General features: G+C 37.3%; 1 protein-coding gene across 1 annotated transcript; it reads left to right on the top strand.

The window, feature by feature from the left end:
• The first annotated feature begins 2 nt into the window (after nucleotides 1–2).
• On the top strand, nucleotides 3–19514 carry LOC136268134 (prominin-1-A-like). Its single transcript, XM_066063379.1, has 23 exons — nucleotides 3–370; nucleotides 510–628; nucleotides 938–1143; nucleotides 1269–1389; nucleotides 1437–1500; nucleotides 1563–1652; nucleotides 2488–2690; nucleotides 6460–6528; nucleotides 6579–6642; nucleotides 6691–6767; nucleotides 10003–10088; nucleotides 10146–10301; nucleotides 10350–10500; nucleotides 10944–11038; nucleotides 11093–11183; nucleotides 12003–12242; nucleotides 12518–12604; nucleotides 12665–12718; nucleotides 18283–18366; nucleotides 18415–18483; nucleotides 18538–18627; nucleotides 18682–18839; nucleotides 19305–19514. The coding sequence occupies exons 1-23, from the start codon at nucleotides 46–48 to the stop codon at nucleotides 19321–19323; spliced, it is 2718 nt and encodes a 905-aa protein (XP_065919451.1). The 5' UTR covers nucleotides 3–45; the 3' UTR covers nucleotides 19324–19514.
• Nucleotides 19515–19930: the final 416 nt, after the last annotated feature.

Below are 19930 nucleotides of genomic sequence, written 5' to 3'. Positions count from 1 at the left end.
CATATAAAAGCCGCGCTCGCGTGAAATTACCGAAGATCTGCAAATATGAGGGCGTTGTGGTTGTATCTACTCGCGCTCTGTAGTTTAGGTGTAGTATTAGCTCAAAATGACAATAATACTTGTGATATTTCACTTGGCGGTTTTAGTTCAGTGCCACAAATGTGCGACTCCATACAGCGGGAAGTAGCAGAAATGCTTCAGGAGATGCTCAACTTCTCGTTAGCTGACAATGGTTCGATCATATTCGCACCACTACCAGCCGCCCGATTAGTCCATATAGAAGTGAATGACAACTCAGATGGACTGAAGGGCTGGGCCAACCTAGCGAATGCTTTTGTGGATAGCGTTCGCAGTGGAAGTCTGCCATATGGTAATGTATTTATTTAATAAGTGAAAATATTGCCACCATTACCACTTGTTAACAGACACCATTGTGAAAATAGGGACACGAATGTTTTTGGTAGTGGTGTAGGCGTGGCATGTATTTAATTAAGTCTTTGTTTCTACAGATGTAATTTTACCAGTCCTTAATTCTTCACTGGATAATCCTATTGCAACTTCTGGTTGTCAACATAGTTTAGTACACACGGGCAGTGGTGACTTTGAATTTAGAGATGTACTGGAAGATGTAAGTTGTTGAGGTGCTCAGAGTTGCTGTTGAAGTGTAATGTGTTGATTAAAATATGATACAGTGTATCACTTTGTTTATTAATTATGAGCGACATCCAATAATGAGTAAGCACAAAATTGTATTACTGTGTACTTGCACAGTCTCAAACCAGTTTGACTACCCACTTGTTAGCATTTCCTAACATTTACACAATCACTTCAATGGAGGAGTACAAGCTCATTTGAGCTTTGAGATTTCCAAAAGATTTTATGTTAGTGTGTGAATATGTGTCATGCCAAGTAACTGTTGTTCATGTTCACTACACAGTTTGGAGAATGGTGGGCACCCATACTAGTTGTCACTTGTCTGGGACCAGTTTTTGCTCTGATTTTTGCCATCGTTGGTTGTTGTTTCTGCTGCTGTCGATTTTGTGGCAATTGTGGTGGAGATTTAAAACAAGAACATCGAGAGAACAATGATTTAAGATGTTTCATCCTCTACATAATGCTTGTCCTCTGTATCTGTCTACTATTGTAAGTTTTCATTTTAGCTGATTCATTGTTTCTCCTTTTATGATAGGAGTCATTTCCTGTTGTACTTATATAGTAATGCATATTTTCCTTTTTTGGTTTAATTTAAGTTTGTCTTCAATCTCTAGCATTGGTGTTGTGTTTGCTTTTGTTTCCAATGAGAAACTGAACGACAGTGTTCAAAATTTTGAGAATACCGTCAACACAGCACTTAACAGTTCACTCAATTTTATTGATGACACACAGATGGTAGGACATGTGGTATATTAGCCTAGTTGATAATGTCTTTTATGTAGCAAGCAAATGCAACAATTGATCGATATGATGAAATAAACACCTTTGTACAGTGTCAAATTAATAGTAAGTTTTATTATCACTTTATCAGGTGTGTGGGATGCCCTTTTTCATGTTATCAAATTTAGATTCACACATCACTATCGGTGATATTATATTGGATGTGTTTGGGGACTCCGTGGCTCCTTTGATTAACAGCAGTCTTGAATTAGCTGTGGGTAAGTACTTCAATTTGATCAGTCAAAAAAATCACTAATTTGGTAACCTTTGTTAGTAATGAAAGATGGTCAGAACAGCTATATTGCCAAAGGCAACATACCGTATAGCCTAAATATTTCGAGGGGGGAAATTTTTGCTGATTTTGCAGTTTTGGGGGCTATTAGCGAAATTTTTAGCCTCGAAATATTTAGACCTCCATATAATCTAATACATTTTGAGAGTGTTTGCAAATCTGCCAAAATTTTATTTTTAGCAACATTGCTCAACCTTGAAATATTTGCCCATCGAAACATTTAGGCTATATGGTAGCTGCTTTGAACCTAGAGGAATTCAGGGCATGCCCCATCCCAAGGATTTATTATGTTTCAAAATGCAAGAGGAGCAATTTATCACATCATTTTATAGTTTTATTACTTTATTCAGATTTATTACTATTTACTTTGCAATAAAATAGTATTTCACATAGAATGCTCAACATAGGATAGGTGTAGTGTTGCTTGTTAACCCGACCTGCATTGTTGTAGCCCACACCATGTTACGGTACTGCCCAATCACAATTTTACGAGTACTAATTGTGCATGATTTTAAAAGGGGCGTGACAGCTGTTTCTTTTGCAAGTATTCAGGGACATGACTACCATTTCTTTACTTGCAAACAAAGCAGCTGCCATGCCCCTTTTAGCAAGTTTTTTTATTGTGCACAATTCACTACTCACAATGTTGCGTTTGGGCAACATTGTGAGCAGCACATACATGTACATACGTACATGCATACACTACACATACACCATACATTCACATTCAAGTTTACCACAAAGTTGTTGTACTCCTGTAGACCTTAACAATTCCATTGATGCACTACGGGTGGTCAACAGTACTGTAGTGAAACTGCTCAATTTGACCATAAGGCTACAAGATGAACTGAATAATTTGACTGCATCACTAGTAACCCTAGACATGCAGTGTCGTAATGCTAGTCTTGGTAGCCTGTGTGATCCCATACCTACCCAGTCATATGATGTGGTGGATTATACATTGGTAAGAAATATACCATACAAGTGTCTGTGTTATCCTCTTTGTTAATTGTTTGTAAAGTGCAATGAGTTGAGATACCTTCCTTAACTGCCTACATGCCTTCCTTAAGTCACACTTGTGTTGTAGTTCATTATACTATAAACCAGAGTATTATTAGTGTACAGAGATGGGGTAACGCATTACGTAATATATATTACAATTCACGATTCTGAGTAATATAACGCATTACTTTAGGAAATGCAGTGATATAACTTTAAGTTACTTTAGGAAACTATAAGTCGTTACTAGTAACGAGAAAAGTAATATTATTATGTAACGAGGAGTTAGAAGGGAAAAGTAACGAGTAACTTTACCAAGATGTAACATGTGATTCTACGCGTAACGATGAGCAAGTAACACATTATAAATGGATTTTACTGCCAATTATCCGTTCTACTATAATCCATTAGCCTTTCATCTATAATGGTGCTCAGGTGTTGCATGTACGCGTCACTGATGTGCATCACGTGACTGCATGTGGTTTATATGTTAACTTTAACTTAGCTGTCTTAATAAAAAAGTGACTTAGCATGAATATAAAATAGTAACTTAATATTTTTAGCTAATATTATTAAGTTAGTAACTTAATATGTAATATTATTAAGTTACTCTTTATTCTAAGTAATATGTGACTGTAATATATTATACTGATAAAAGTAATATGTAATATATTACTTTCATGAAGTAACTTCCCCAACTCTTGTCAGTGTATATCTTCTTGTCGCAAACAGAAATACTATACACAACGAAAGTTAGAATTTGTGTGTTATATAATATATATATATTTTTATAGTTATAACACGGTTACGAGGGATATGACATAAATATATAGCACAAGTGCCTGCAGGGAATGAGTGCGTATATTTTGTCATATCCCAAGTAATTGTGTTATAACTGATATTCTACACCCCAGTAGATGAAACAATTATAGATAGCAATATTATTTATAGTGAAACAGCACCTGTTGAAGACCGAAATTAGTAGAAATCCTTGATGGATCAGGCGTTTTAGACTCTTTAGCGGTGCCACACCCATCTATTCGCGATTAGTGAGTTATCCACGAAGGAGACAAGAGCTCACGGAAAATTCTTCTCCTTGCTCAGATGAATAATTTTTGGTCAATTTAGGTGCTTGTTATTGGAGAGACTTGCTAACCATTTAGATTAGGATTTCACGAAATGTGACAAACAAGTTGTAGAGAATTCTGCTACAAGGTAGTCTATCTGTAGGAGAGAGGACATGTGATAATTTTCATAGTACAAAATGCATCATTACAGTATATAAACAAGTATCCAGAGAATTCAGGTCTTGATGTATTCCTCCTTTCTGCGGTAAAGAAAAAGACAAGTAAAAGAAGCTACAAAGCTGGCCCACAGACCGGCTTTGGAGTATACGAATACAAAAAGAAGTGATATCTATACAAAAACAGCCAAGCTATGAAAAAAGGGTGTGGCTCCCAAAAAGCCAGGGTGAAAAGATGTGAAATCAAAGCAGCCAAGAAACCGCCACCTTCAATTTCACATCTTCTTTCACCCTGGCTTTTTGGGGGGCGCATCCTTTTCTCACAGCTTGGCTGTTTTTGCATAGAACCACACCTGTAGTTGAGATCAAAAACGCCACTCTGTGGTATAACTGATATACCACGCTTTGTGGCTACACTTACCATATATGGTGTAACTTCAAGCTGAACTCTACAGGGTGACTTGTTTGTTGCTGAACTCTCTCCAGGATGACTTATTTGTAACTGAACTCACTACAGGGTGGCTTGTTTGTAGTTGAACTCTCCAGGGTGACTTGTTTGTAGCTAAACTCTCTACAGGGTGACTCGCTCGTAGTCGAACTCTCTACATGGTGATTTGATTGTAGCTGAACGTTCTAATAGAGTGACTTATTACGTAGCTGAATGTTCTATTAGGGCGACTGCACTGTTAGAGTGTCTCGATCTTGCATCTAGTTGACTTTCATAGTGTAACTCAGTAGTTTTTAATCTGATTTCTTGTAAACTACTGAAAGATCTAAAATAATTATTTAACCTCTCTACCTATTTTCAGCTGATTCCATTAGGTATTTGCCTGGTAGGTGTGGTAAGCAATACTTTTTTAATAGCAAACCTTGATCATGCGGTTTTACACATGGTTGGCATTTTTGTTATAACTCCATGACTGTTAGTGCAATTCCACAAAAGGTTTACACTACGATAGTTACACCATATACAGACCGATTTTCAAGTTATTCTTTCAAGCGGTTTACCCTGTCAACAAATCGCCTTTGGATTTTTGAAAAATTGTGCATAACTTTCTTGTTCTTTGTCTGATCTGTACCAAAATTGGTTTGTAAATATGCAATATTATGTTCTTACTGCCCTCCAAATTTTAAGTAAATTGACCAAAGCAGATGTGAGTTATTACAATTTTTCTAAAGTGTGCGAGACACAGAAGAAAAAGATTAAGAATAAAAATAAAAATACGAAGAAAATAAGACAAACTTTGGAGGCATGTATCTCAGTGATGGATGGGCAGATTCACCTCAAATTTGGAATGGGAGGTGCCCTACCCCGAGGAAATTTCCACAGCAAAAATGCTTAATTTCCATCCAGCCATTGTTTTCTTGGTTCCTGTAAAATACACACTTGTCTGGCACGCCAGCACTGGCTGTACTTGGCCATACGACACTCTTGATATATATATATATATATATACTTAGGGAGTGTATGCATGGGGCTACTTACAAGAGCAAACAGGCCCACCCTAGAGTTGTAGCTGCTTCTATAGTATGTATGCGTTGAGCCGGATCCTCAAAAACATTTAATAGTTATCTACTCATGATCTTGAAGTATGGCTTATTTGTAGTACTTCTTGACCCGCTAAAAATGATTCAAAATCTTTTCATTCAAATGTCTGACAATATTTACGGCCAATCAAAATTTCTACCATACATTTCCTGTGGGAAGCCATAAAAGCGCATTGTCCAGTACATACCTTTTCTGAACTTGTGATGGAGCCAAACTGTACATGTCTGTTGTTGACATCTTTGCTGTCACCACTAATCAACTGGGTGGCTGAAATGTTAACTCACTTGAGAAAAAATCCACTTTTGATTTTTAGCTGTTTTTCGGGATCCAGCTCAACTTGTACATACTATAGTTTGGCAAGTCAACTACTTCAGTTTGTCATCAGTAAGGAATTCACTTTCGGTCTGGCATCCTAGGATGGAGGGGCACAGTATAATTGCTGGTAACTGCTTGAAAATACCATAATGATGAGATTCTGAAGCATAACCATTTATTTTCAGTTGCAACATATCACAATGATAGAGCTCTGTTGGCTTGCCCAAGTTTCACTCAAATTAGCCTACAAGCATAATAGGTTGACTGGCTTGCCTGAGATGTTAATACATGTATATTAATGTGGGAGGGTATATTAATGTGGGAGGGTATATTAATGTGGGAGGGTATATTAATGTGGGAGGGTATATTAATGTGGGAGGGTATATTAATGTGGGAGGGTATATTAATGTGGGAGGGTATATTAATGTGGGAGGGTATATTAATGTGGGAGGGTATATTAATGTGGGAGGGTTTCATTATAGCTAACCAGGACACTTCAGATTCATAGTATATGATGCTTGACAATAATTGCACATCTTAAATTTATTGTGGTTACCATATTATGTTCTGTAACCTGTTCAGTCTACTGTCTATACCAGCCTCTTTCTTACCTCTGGTAATTTCCAGGTTGAAGATGTGAGTTCAGTTTTAAACCAACTTGAGCAAGTCGGCAATCTTGCACAAGAAGCAATAGAGGTAAGCTGCATCAACATACAATGAGTTCTGTATAACTGCTGAGTTGACAGGCCAATGCTACTTTCTATGCCATCCCATGTGACATCAGGGACCAAATACAGGATCGATCACGAAGTTAGATCCTAATTGTTTCAGGCAATTGTTTACTATTTTGTGTTTTAGTGATATTGGAACAAGCTAATGAGTTTCGAGATACTATCAGAAATATTGCTGATGATGTAGAACGGGAGCTGAGAATGGTACGTTGTGATATGCCATGATGTATGTATCACTCTGAGAAGATTGTTGACTTTTATTTAAATGAAATTCCCTGCAGACCTTTGTTTACAACACAATCAAGTACATAAATATCAACCATTGCCTAGTGTAAGAGTGTTTAACTTGAGAATTCTTTGCTTGTTAATTAGCCTGACCAACAATGAGACACCAACACCATTACTGGTTACTAGTGCAAGTAAAAAATAATGAAGTAGAGCTCTAGTAATAAAAGTACTGAAATTAACAGGAGATTAGGCCTATAAGAGATGTGAATGCTACAGGTTTTGCTATTGAATTCATCATCTTTGCAATTGACTTCATCCATTTGCAATTGAATTTGTCACTTTTGCAGTAGAATTTGTCACTTTTGCAATTGAATTTGTCACTTTTGCAGTAGAATTTGTCACTTTTGCAACTCAATTCTTTGCCTTGGCAATGTGCTTGCAGTAGAATAGTCTCGTTTGCAGGTTTTGTCATGACTGATTGTTCGTTCTACAAACCAAGATCAGTGAGTTATTGTTGGCAACTTGGCATACATCCATGTCTGTACGAAGCTGTTTCTAGTGTAAAATTTAGGTGTACACCTGACAGCATAATTAATGTCTGTCAGGGCCAGAGCCCAGAGATTTTTAGTGGTTCAGCCATCCATTGGCTCTGCAATGGAGGTCATAGTCATGCACACTACTTTTTATTGATCTACTATGATCTTTAGATTTTCTGCTTTTATGTGATACTCAACTACATGTGCCAAGCTGGGGGATCTGTGGGTATGCTCCCCCAGGGCAATTAATAAAAAAAAAGATGCTCTGATGTTTTACATGCAAAGCCTCTTTCTCCTTTTTGTTGATGCATCAATGGCTTCTGTATCTCAAAGAACTAAGCTTTCACTGAATTTTAAAAAAATCTACTGTAGTACAAAATTATTAAGATATATCCTTGCATGACATGTAAGCAGTACCAGAGTGAGAGCTACAATTCTACTGAATGCTCTATTAGAGTATTGCATTGACTGTTCTATTAGAGTATCTTGATCTTTCACAAATTCAAGTAGCTGAAAAGTGTCCAGCCCTGATGTCTGTCAACAGTGAACTGCAGTGGTACTAGGTGCTACCAGTTCTTGTTAGTCAACAATTATTTCAGGTGTTTCCCATAGTGTTCTTGGTTAACCAGGTGCTCACTGATTAGTTGTGACGAATTTCCTGCAATCGTGACAAATTCTAATGCAATAGCACCTAATTCTACTGCAAGCATGTTGCCAAGGCGACAAATTTAATTGTAAAATAGACAAATTCGATTGCAAACGGGATGACGTCAATCGCAAACATGACGAAAACCTGTAGTATTGCAACATAGTTGTCTGGGAAATTCATCCGTTTAATGCCATAAGTAGGGATTTTCCCACATAGCTATGTTATTGTTTTGTTGCTGAGATCTTTTAAATTTTTAATTGAACTGGTTTGCTAGCTTTATAATAGTTAGACACCAAGATCAAGGGAACTAAGCGATTTAGTAACCCCAATGGCCTGAGGCTGTAGCGTCCCGAGCGCAGCAAGGGCACTACTAAGGGCCAGAGGGGTTACTAAATTGCTTAGTTCCCGTTGGTCACAGTGTCTAACTTATTTAGACTATGGTTTAAAGTACATACCTTTATAGCCAGAGCATTAGGGTGGGGTGAAAGAGCAACGCAGAATGGCAGAACGGTTTCTTCCTGAAGTCCTTACAGCGCCCACAAAAATAATTATTCTACCGGTAACCAGAGTAACGGCTAGAGCTACAGTAGATACGCCGCGTAGTCTACTATTTGTCCAGAATTATTCGTAGAACACGGAGAAGAATTGTATTACAGTATTATCAAGTACTCCTGTGCACCTTTCGTGTTATAATTATTTTTCACGTACAAAGTTGCCTGAGGGTGGGTTACTAAATGAACATGTGTAGGTGACTAATAAATGAGCATGTCAGATGACTAAGTGATTTAGTAACCCTCTAAATGAGCTGTACCATAGTCTAATTGTTGTTATAGCATAGCTATGATATAGCTACTTGTGTGGTTGTACTATTAGAATACTGTACTGCTTTAATAAAGTATCTAAATCTTGCTGCTTATCTCAAATGAGCTAAAGGGGCGTGGTTGCCATGTCCTGTTTTCCTGCAGTAGATTATTAAGAGGCATGGTGACCATGGTGACCATGCTCTGATCGTTTAAGGGTGTGATTGCTGTGTTCTGCTCTGTGTTCAGTGACATTCTTTATAAGTTGCTATATACTCCCTCTTACAGTAGTGTAAGCACTTTAATAATTTCTCCAGCTCCCATGTTCAGTCTTCCACACTTACTATATTTTAACAGTGTATGACAATGTTAAAATGACACATCCAATCCCACAATAACTCCACCTATGTACCCATATAAAATGATACCATTATCTAAGTCAGTTAGGAACCACAGTTTGGGTTCTTATGTTACAAAAAAGTTGCAAACAAGTGTAAAGAATTTTACAAGCTAGTGGGGATCATTAAGTGCCTAAACAAGGGGGACTGTCACCTAAAGTACAAATTAAATCTATACTTTAGATTTAGGTTGAAATCATGCGTGACCGGATCTGCGAAAACCCAACACAATCGCACAAGCAAAAATTTACAGTAGAAAGCATTGAATACATTGGGTGAAATACTTGCGTATTATTGAAAAGAATTCCTGTAAATTTTTTGAACGCCTCTTTCTTAGTGAAGGAAGGGACTAACAATAAAACTCTGGATATCATCTTATTCACCTGCTCAAGAGGAGTTGGAAAATCTTTGTTTCGTTGCAGTAGACCTAAGTTATGAGCATTTGTTTATGTCACATTGAAGCAATCATATATGATCAATATTTTTTCACGAATTTTGCCTTTGTATGCAGTGAAGAAGAGTGAGTAAAGGAAACACTTACCCAGTCATTGACTCGCCTGTTCATGGTGAACACAACAATGAAAATTGTAGCTCCGTACCTTAATCCGTTGGTCAGTTACAACCGTTTTTATAAGCGCCTGTAATTTATTTTCCCTATACTTGCTGTACAAATCGATTTTTCTGTTGTTGCTACTTTGTAGGGCTGCAACTTCTAAAGTTATTGGCATATGAGGCTGAAACTTTGCCAGAGGGTACACTTGGCTAAGTAGATTATAAATATTTAATAAATAGGAATTTGAAAAATGCTTGATTGTGTTCCCTGACTAGATTATCAATGAACAAGGATTTATCGGTGACATTCGATCGCAATCGAGTGATATTCAAGATGAACTTGATGAGTACGATACCCCACGGTGAGTCAGAATCAAGATCAAAATGAGAAGGTTGATAATCAATGATCAAATCAACAGATATGTCATCAGTATTTTGATATGCTCACTAACATTAATTGTGATATTAATATTAATTGTTGGACTAGTATTGGGAGCTATTGGATTCAGAAGGCATACTGAGCCACCCGATAGAACACAGTTATCACACTACGGTGGAATAACTATTTTGTATTTGTAAGAGACATGTTAAGCTGACTACATGTTGTATCATTAACTTTACAGTGGAGTTACTCTCATGTTTATTTTTGCCTTCGTCTTATTATTTTTGGCATCAATCACATTCTTCTTGGGAGCCAACATGATCAAAGTTTGTTACTCTATTTCAGATGATCCTCCAAATGATGACATCCCCAGTTATGAGCTTTTCGAAATGGTAAGAAAGTTATTAACAACGACAGTTCTGATTTGATCAAGTCAGGAAGGGTTGCCTATGAATGGGTCCCAATGACATACTGCCTTGACAAGTGTACTACTAAAGACTGTTCCTGTGAGTTCTGTTAATATAGGAGATCAAACTTTCCAACCTCAGTAAAAATTTTAAGTTTATTTTGCCAATTAGCTGTCACTGATGTTGTCTACATGTAATCTACCACATTATTTGATATACTAATTGTCTCAGCTGTCTAGGTGCTGTTCATGAGACTTGGACTATGTGCAAGTAGTTACAGATGGGATCAAGATACTCTAATAGAGCAGACATTGCCTACCTCTGGCTTTTGTCCGTTACATTATACAAGCAGCATTGTAGCTCTAATGATCAGTCTAATTTAGACATTAACCATATCAAGTGTGTTAATTTTCTTCTCTCACTTGTAGCTCGTTGACAACAATGAACTATGGGGTGGATCGTTACTGGGCTGTTTTATATTGGATGATGCCAGTATACGACTTACTGTGGCTGATATGTTGAAGTGAGTTAGATAAAAATAATTCAGTCTTCTAGAAGCTGTCTGTTTTTCTTGTAGTGGGTGTAAAGCTAATCGAGCAGTCTATGACGTGGCCCGACTCAGTATGAGACCAAGTTTTAATCTAGAAGAACTAACCAATATTACTCATGTAAGTGGAGGCAGTGTGTATTGTGCATTCCATGTCTAGATGAGTAAGTATTTCTCACCCTATTGGTGTGTGCCTCACTGTCAGCCATGAGGCTAGGAATCTGGCACATGTAATCCCTTTTTATCCCATGGGTATACTGAAAATCCTGTTAGATATTTTCTGGCAATATGAGAAACAGATAGGACATTTCTATATCTCAGTGCAGACACTAAGGGATAGCTTAAGCAAATATCTCTTTCTGTAGCACAACTGTGCCAATATACCTCTGCCCTCCTAACGCATTATTCTACAAGGGATGTCGCGTTGTTTACTTTTTAAAGCAATTTTGTTACACTGAATTTTATTTACAAAAGAAAGTTGTGATTGATAATTAAAATGATTGTTAACACCTCAAAGTGTGCTCTTGATAACTGAATGAAAAGTAGAGAACTACCATCTTCTAGCTCAGTATTACATCTGGATCTGAGTGTTGTTCCCCAGGTACTCATGGTACTGAAGAGTAGTGGAAATCATTAGTGTCATGTCTTGACCAAATTTCCTTGCGAGTCAAGTTGACTACTGTTGTTAGCAGTTAATTATCATTTTTGCTGTTACATTTTTGTCGACATAGCTATTTTTATTATGACAATTTTTTTTTTCTGATTCACAGTAAGGTAGATTCGAAACTGTTTTGCCTCTGGAACGTGAGGTATCATTTTAAAACAATTTTCCAAAGCCAGTAATACATTATCTTTATTCTCTCACAGATTTGTATTATAACTTGTTATATTGTGTGCTTGTTTGATTTGACAATTAAGTATCTCATTTTTGTTGTCATAGCAACTTCCTGACTTAGATGATCTATTTCGTGAAGTAGACACTGATATTAGCTTTGTGCTAAATCAAGTTCTAACTCAGGAGACACGGGATAGCCTCGCAGAATTTGCTAATGCAGGACTACAAACCATTAACTATACCACATACATCACTCAGATCACATCTCAAATAAGTACACTAGCTGTTGATAGTACTATTAGTACACTGGTAACAGTACGTGATGGATTAGTAATAGGAGGTCAGGTGAGTATTAGAGGGGAACTTTTGACTGAGAGTTCCTAGATTTTGTCATACTGTATTTACTTGGTTAAACGTCACTTCACACCTTCCACCCTCAAGTGGTGCGGTGATCAATTTTGAAAATAAGGACTTCATCATTTTTTTCGAGCATCAAGTTATGGTCAAATCCAAATAGTCGCCACATCAACATTTAAAGCTAAGACAATAAATACCACAGCGTTTAACCAAGTGCATGTGTTCCTTGTACAGTAACAGACTAACACTTATACCCAATGTAGACCGCCTTAGCTGATGACACTCAGGATATCATTGATGAAATTATCAGAATCAATCAGACTACAATTACTGAGATCAGGAACTGTACTGTGAGTTACTACATGACTTTGATCTTGTATACTAGTAACCATAACTGGTGTGTATTTTAGCAACTTCTTGAACAACAGATAATGATGTTAAGTGAAACTGCAGTGGAGTTAAATGTGAGTATTATATAAATTTGATTAGGGATCAAAGAAAAGAAAAAAGTAGCCTACACCTGCAGATATACTAGTAGACATTTAATCCGTAATTCAGGGTAGACTGAATTAAATGTCCACTAGTATATCTGCAGTTGTGGGCAACCTTCCTTGTTTCCCTACTTTTTTCTTCACTTTGATCCCTAATCAAATTTAAAATTCTTAATTTTTCCTTAAATAAAGCTTTCTTTTAGTTTGCAACTTAGTATGGACAGACACAATTCTCAAAACTAATTTCAGAGAGCCAGGTTGCCTGTGGTACAAGCACAGACCATGTCCTTTGTAAAGGTCTACTACAATTGACATTTATAATTCCTAATTTTACCTTATACTTGTTTACTTTTTTGCAACATTATTATAACTGGTGAGCCCATGCATACTGCATCAAAAGAAAGAATGGCACCAGAGGTAATGTTTTCATCTGAACTGACTTGTAAGTGAAGTGGCCATTGCACCTCGCTTTCAGCTATGTTCAGCCAGTTACACAGAGCTACAAGTGAGTAGAAGAAGCACCTCTACAATCAATCCAGACAAATGCAGACGATTAATGTGCCCCAACTATCAGTTACTGACTCAAAAAAGTGAAGTGGCCATTATGTTTTGCTGTCAGCTATGTTCAGCCTGTTACACAGCATTACAAATGAATTGACAGTGGGAGAAGCGCCTCTGCAATCAATCTAGTCACCACGGAAAATATAAACGATTCATGTTTACAAATGTACTGTAGGGAAGCCATAACGCTACCACGAATCGACATCTTGGGTTGTCAGCAATAATAATGGGACGGAGAACAAAGATAAGTCCATGATGTGTACATTGCACATACTGTGGTGTACCAAAAGGCATCTGTTGGACCGAAGCAATGTCGAAAAAATCAAGCCTGTAGCCTTAGCTGTTGGAAGCATTTAAGATTGTACTGAAGGTACTTTTGGGCTTGGAGTTATACTTATCCAATAATGCCGAGGCACCAGAAAGTATTGTGAAGCTGGTTTTTGGGTGATTTTTTTGGGCCAGAAAAGCCCAAACCTCCATGATCCCTAATGTTTATTTATTAAGGCTTTACAGCACAAGTGCTGAAGGTCTGTAGGACACCTGGTCCTACAGCCTGTTTAAAGTTGTTACAGAAAATGTGTTTGAAAAGGTGGAGAATGTACAGTATGAATGAATAGTATTTAGAACTGTATTAAACACACATGAAGGTTATAAACTTAAAGGGGATCAGTCCTTGAATGAGCTTTCTTATGTGCTGTAGAGGTGTTGTTATTGGCCTCATAAGCTACCAGAAACAATAATAATTTGGATTTAAATGACGGGCATGTCCCATTTGAGAACACTCTGTATTGAAGTGTAGCCACAAGTAATGGTTAACCAACATTCAGGACACAAACATATAAACTCTCAATAAGGAATTAAAATGTGGGAAGAATTTTGCTAATACCACGTCGCGCACCATAAATTTCCTGATACCATGTTAGATACCAATAATTGCTTCGTTTGAAGAATACCTCTGCTACCAGACTGTCCAAAGAGAGTAGCTCTTCCATAACCATCCACTGTTGACCATGTCTCCATATCATGCTTCACCACACTAGGCCTACACCACACAACAGTAAACTAAATGCCATTAGACTCAACATGTGATGGTGATTCAATTGGTATACAAAAGATCACATGACTACAAAATACATTAAAAATGTAGGGGAAGTTTGGTGAAAATGATCACTTGTACTCTTTTTTTTCTTCTAGAACAAAGCTGTTTAAATATTATTGTAGTGTATAAATTTCGTGTCAAGCATTAATAAAGACTAGTGTTTCCCTTATAATTCAAAATTGCACATTCCTTCATACCAGAAAAATAAACTTGATCCTCGAAGATTATCGTACAGTACGATAGTATCATACAGTATGATAGTACCAAGAGTTAATAATAGTAGGGAGGGAGAGTGTCTAACGCTCAATAGGCCTGTATAAAATGAGCGCGTAGAGCACCCCGCTTATTATCGTATATCTTTGTAATTTCCTATAGTGTTGATGACCGCAATAAACACGTTATGTCACATTTTGTATGGCCTTGCAAAATCGATAGTTGGTGAGAAAGCAGTGATGCGAAGATGGCTACTCCAGTGAGTGATGGAAGAACCAGAGAGAAATCGTTCATAACTTTCATCTGGCGCTTTTTCTTAGGTTGGGATTCTTCAGGCTGTGTTTCATCGGCGCCGCTTCTTTTCCTTGCCATTGCTTTCGTCTGACACTTCTTCTTGGTTACTTCCAGCTCATCACTCCTCGACCGACGCTTCTTCTTGGGCCTTACCTCGGGACGTGGCTGAACGGTAGATTCGTGATGCAATTCTACCTGTGCTTCCGAGTGTGCTTCATCTCAGCTTTCCTCATTGATCTTCTCTGACGCTTCTTCTTGCTATGCTGAACTGTTTCTGCTTCAATTTTGGCCAGTACCGAGGGCTGTTCATCGTAAATCGACATGTTTGATTGCACACGCTGCCTCGCACGTTGCTCATGAGACTGATTCGTGAACAGCTAGTAGTATCGATAATGTCCTTCTGCGGCTTGCCTCATTTCACATCTCCCTTCATGCAATCAACACGTCTGGCTAAGAAGCCAGATTGTCTTACGCGCTCATTTTATACAGGCCTATTGAGCGTTAGACACTCTCCCTCCCTACTATTATTAACTCTTGATAGTACTGTATAGTAGGGACCACAAAGGAGTAGGCGTGGCCCACGAAATAACATCACTCAAAAATTTGCCTCAATTTTCTCAGACAACGATGAGGCAGAATTGGTTAGGTAAAACTAAGCCCAAACAAGTTTTCAGGTCGACCCGAAATGCTTTCAACAAGTTGCTACAGAATTTAAAATATAATTATTTAACGAAATTTTCTACTGACTGAGTAACTGACTGATGCCTTCAGACAAGCGTAACTTGATAACGGTTAAGGCTACAGTCTTGATTATTTCACTGTTCGGCGTTGCTTTGGCCCGAGAGGTGCCTTTTGGCATACCGTAGTATGTACAATGCATTCTTCATGGACTTACCAGTGTCCTCCTTTGTGTCCCACTCATCTTTACTGACAGCCAAAAGTGTCAATTTTGGCTGTAGCACGTGCTGGCTTCCCTTCGTAACGGAAATTGTCCGTATTTTTCATAGTGGTTATTTTGATTGCAGAGGTGCTTTTCAAACAGTGCTTGATTCGTAATGCTGTGTAATGGGTCAAACATAGTCAACAACGAAGTGTAATGGATACTTCACTTTTCAGATAGCTGGGGTGCGTGGCACCATTTCTTTCGGTATGCGTGGATTGCAGTGGTGCTTTTCGAACAGCTCTTGGTTCGAAATGTTATGTAACAGATGATGATTGATATAGCTGGGGCGTGCAGTGCCAGATGCGGAATGCGTGGGTTCACCAGTCAGTTAGCAAACAAGTACACTAAATAATTTGGAATTCTCAACTAGAGTATGGACTATAGCACATCGATAAAAAGTACTGAAACAAGCTGGAGTAGTACATGATATTAAATCACAGTAATACAATAAGAAGTGTTATATCCCTACTGTGCTCAAGATTCTGGAAACGCACAGTAGGGATATAACACTTCTTATTGTTTTACTGTGATTTAATATCATGTACTACTCCAGCTTGTTTCAGTATTTTTTATCGATGTGCTATGGTCCCTACTCTAGTTGATAGTTCTAAATTTTTTGTGTGTACTTGTTACATATAAAAATTCACATTAGTAAACAAATTCATCACAGGCTGGTGGCTTGATTTTAAGAAGTAGGACAACATCAACTTCTGCCACTATTAATGAATTACTGAGACCAGTAGCCATAAATAACCTACAAAGATATTAAAGCAGTGTTGAAGCAATGTGGATTCTTGAGTGGTAGACATCACTGCAGTGGCCACCACCTTTGTCATTTTTCATGTTGCTTAGCTGTTTTTTAAGCCCTAGTCCATGTGTAACTAACTGGGCAATTATACATGTACAGTGGATCCTCAGTTATCCGAACAGCTTTGTTCTTATAGTTAGCTAAAAGTGTTCAGATAAGTGAAAGTGTTTGGATAACTGAAGCCCATTGATTTATGTATGCAGAGTTTCGTTCAACTACTCTAATAGAACAGTCATATACTCTAATAGAATGCACGCTGATGACAAAATACTCTAATAGAACTGTCACATTTGGCATTTCAGTAATCAAAGTGTTCAGATAACTGAGGTTCAGATAAGCGAGTAATTGGTAAATGTGTTAGCAACATGTTACCCAGATGTCCCATGGTCTCTTCAACCTCTAGCTAAGTATTTGAAATAGTTTGAAATAACCTTGCCGTCATGGTCATTTTAACCATCCATTGTAAATTTAACTCTTGTCACAAAATATTTGTTAATTTGTTTACATTAATTATCAAGTCAGGCATCACTAGTAATAACATACATTAATCTATGACACACATTCACAATAATCATATAGTACGATAGTACTGTCACTACTGTGTAGTAGGACCACAAAGGTGTGGGCTTGGCCCATGAAAAACATCACCCAAACACCAGTCTCAGGCGATGATGAGGCAGTATTGGTAGGTAAAACTAATCCCAAACAAGCCTTCAGGTTGACCCGAAATGTTTCCAACAAGTAGCTACGGATAAATTTATTTAACAATTTTCTAATGGCTGAGTGACTGACTGATGCCTTCAGACAAGCGTAATTCGATAACGGCTAAGGCTACGGGCTTGATTTTTTCACTGTTCAACGTTGCTTCAGCCCGAGAGGTGCCTTTTGGCATACAACAGTACATACAATGCATTCTTCATGGACTTACCAGTGTCCTCCTTTGTGTCCCATTCATCTTTGCTGACAGCAAAAAGTGTCAATTTGGCGATAGCACATGCATGATGGCTTGCCTTCGTAATGGAAATAGTCCGTATTTTTCATAGTGGCTATTTTGATTGCAGAGGTGTTTTCAAACAGTTCCTGATTCATACTGCTGTGTAAAGGGTTGAACATAGCTGACAACGAAGCATAATGGATACTTCACTTTTCAGACAATAATCACAGTAAAACAATAAGAAGTATAATATCCCTACTGTGTGATATACATACTGCATCTTAATACTTTGAACATACGTGATCTTATAGAGTTTTCAAATTGGATATAAAACCTATGTTCTCCATGCTCACTTTTGATTGTGACAGTATTATTAACCACAAATGTTATAACGACCAGTGTACCAATTTAAATTTAACCATGTAGCTGGTCATCTAATCTTTACCATAGTAGACTTGACTATACACACTGAAATTACCGAAAACGTTAATTCGACATCCTAAGTGAACAGTTACATTGACCTTCCTTAGTTATTTTGACTGATTTAGTTTTAAATGCTCACCCCGGTTACAACCACCTTTAGTTAGTAATTTAAACCAAAATTTCTGTAGTTTTAAATTTACCCATGAAGGTGAAATTGATGCATTTGAATTTACTCTGTGTGCTTTATTTGCTACATCACCAGGATAGAGTATTTGAGGTGCTTGATAATGCTGATGTAGTCTTAGCTCAACTCAATACAGATGGTACTGGTCGACTTTTGGTTAATGTGAGTTTTTGTGTGATTTTTGTCATATGTCAAATGTCTATTTGACAGCGATCCTTAGAAGTGTTTAACAACGTTGTAGCATTTGCAACTGATTTTGCTAACTGGGCTGTGAATAATGTGAGTGTATACCTGCCCTTATATAGTAGTGTGTAGTTATTGTACTGCTACTAGTTGGAGAATGAGATTGGAAGATGTCAACCACTCTATGCCACATATAGTAATCTTTATTATGAAGCTTGTGAAGATGCAGTGGATGGAATAGTATGTGCACTACTCATCCCAGTAGCTACATTACTGTATAATTGTGTCACTTAGAATGGGTTCTGGCTAGCTATTGGATGGTGTGTCCTGTTCTTCATTCCAACACTGGTGTTTGCAGTTTGGTTGTCACACTACTTGAGACGATTGTATGAATCAGATTTATCTAGTAATGTCGTTCCATATGACCCAGATGATCGTGGGGATACTTACCAGTAAGGAGGCTCTTACCATTTTACTATCTTGATACTATTAGAAAAATAAAACCTATAAAGCTACAAAAACTAGTTGATTGGAATCCATGATTAGTAATACGACTGTCCATTAAAATTCCAGTTCACATATGTGACCAGATTTGCAAAAAAGGGGTCTTCCACACACATCTAATTTATTTCTTAAGTTTGACAATTCATAAGAAAAAGCTATTGACTTGAAATTCGCTCAGTAGTGAGTGCCAACATAGCTGAATGGTTGGTAAAATTTGCAGGTTTGCTGCATGTTTCTTGAGCACTAAGTTATGGTCTTCCAAGTTCATAGAATTGGATGTGTGTGGAAAACCCCTTATCGCAAATCCGGTCACATATACAGACAGACGGCTTTTCAATTTTGTATAGACTGTACCTTCATCTAGCTATATTAATGTACGTGCCTCTTATCATTTGTGTATTCTTTTCTTCCAGAATGGGAAATATGAAATAATGATCTTGTGGAATATAAATATTATTTTAAGTATTGTAATATAAATTTTATTTTTAAGTATCATGGAAGATGATTTGTGACTTTTTATAATGTTCTTATTTTTGTTATACCAATAGCTATCTTGTTATACATTAATTTTGTTGATGCATTTGATAAATGTTGAATCATGTCATGCAAAATATTTAACCTTATTATGTAAGGCAATAAAGATGAGTGACTGTGTGGTTAATGAGAGGTGATTGTTACTATCATGATTGATAGAGTTCAGGTCAGTTATTTCATTAAAATTATGATACATGTAATTATATTATGTATCTTGCATCATCTACAACACTTACAGAGTACATCACTTGGTAGTTGTCTCGTTTATTATTGAGACCATGCACCTAGCAGCTCCTTTATATAGTATGTGCTAGGTTCTGAGGTGTATACTTAAAACTGCTTTATAGTGAGTGTGTCACTATTATAAGGTGTGTACTTCATGACCTCATAGACAGACAGTTCATGCAGCACTTTAATAACATTATAGCTATAGATTCTGGTCTGAAGATACATACATGGTTGACTGCTATCACTGTATGTGGTGGAGTTTTAGACATGTGTTACT

This window comes from Dysidea avara, chromosome 10, assembly GCF_963678975.1.
Source record: "Dysidea avara chromosome 10, odDysAvar1.4, whole genome shotgun sequence".
Lineage (NCBI taxonomy): Eukaryota > Metazoa > Porifera > Demospongiae > Dictyoceratida > Dysideidae > Dysidea > Dysidea avara.
Note: the sequence above shows the minus strand (reverse complement) of the source record. Positions and strands in the feature narration are given on the sequence as shown.

What these genes read in the sequence shown, in the direction of transcription:
- LOC136268134 (XM_066063379.1), top strand. Translation starts at nt 46, where the DNA reads ATGAGGGCGTTGTGGTTGTATCTACTCGCGCTCTGTAGTTTAGGTGTA. An exon ending in CTCTGTATCTGTCTACTATT is followed by an intron (nt 1,144 to 1,268) that starts GTAAGTTTTCAT and finishes TTCAATCTCTAG; the next exon opens with CATTGGTGTTGTGTTTGCTT. An exon ending in AACTAACCAATATTACTCAT is followed by an intron (nt 11,184 to 12,002) that starts GTAAGTGGAGGC and finishes TTGTTGTCATAG; the next exon opens with CAACTTCCTGACTTAGATGA.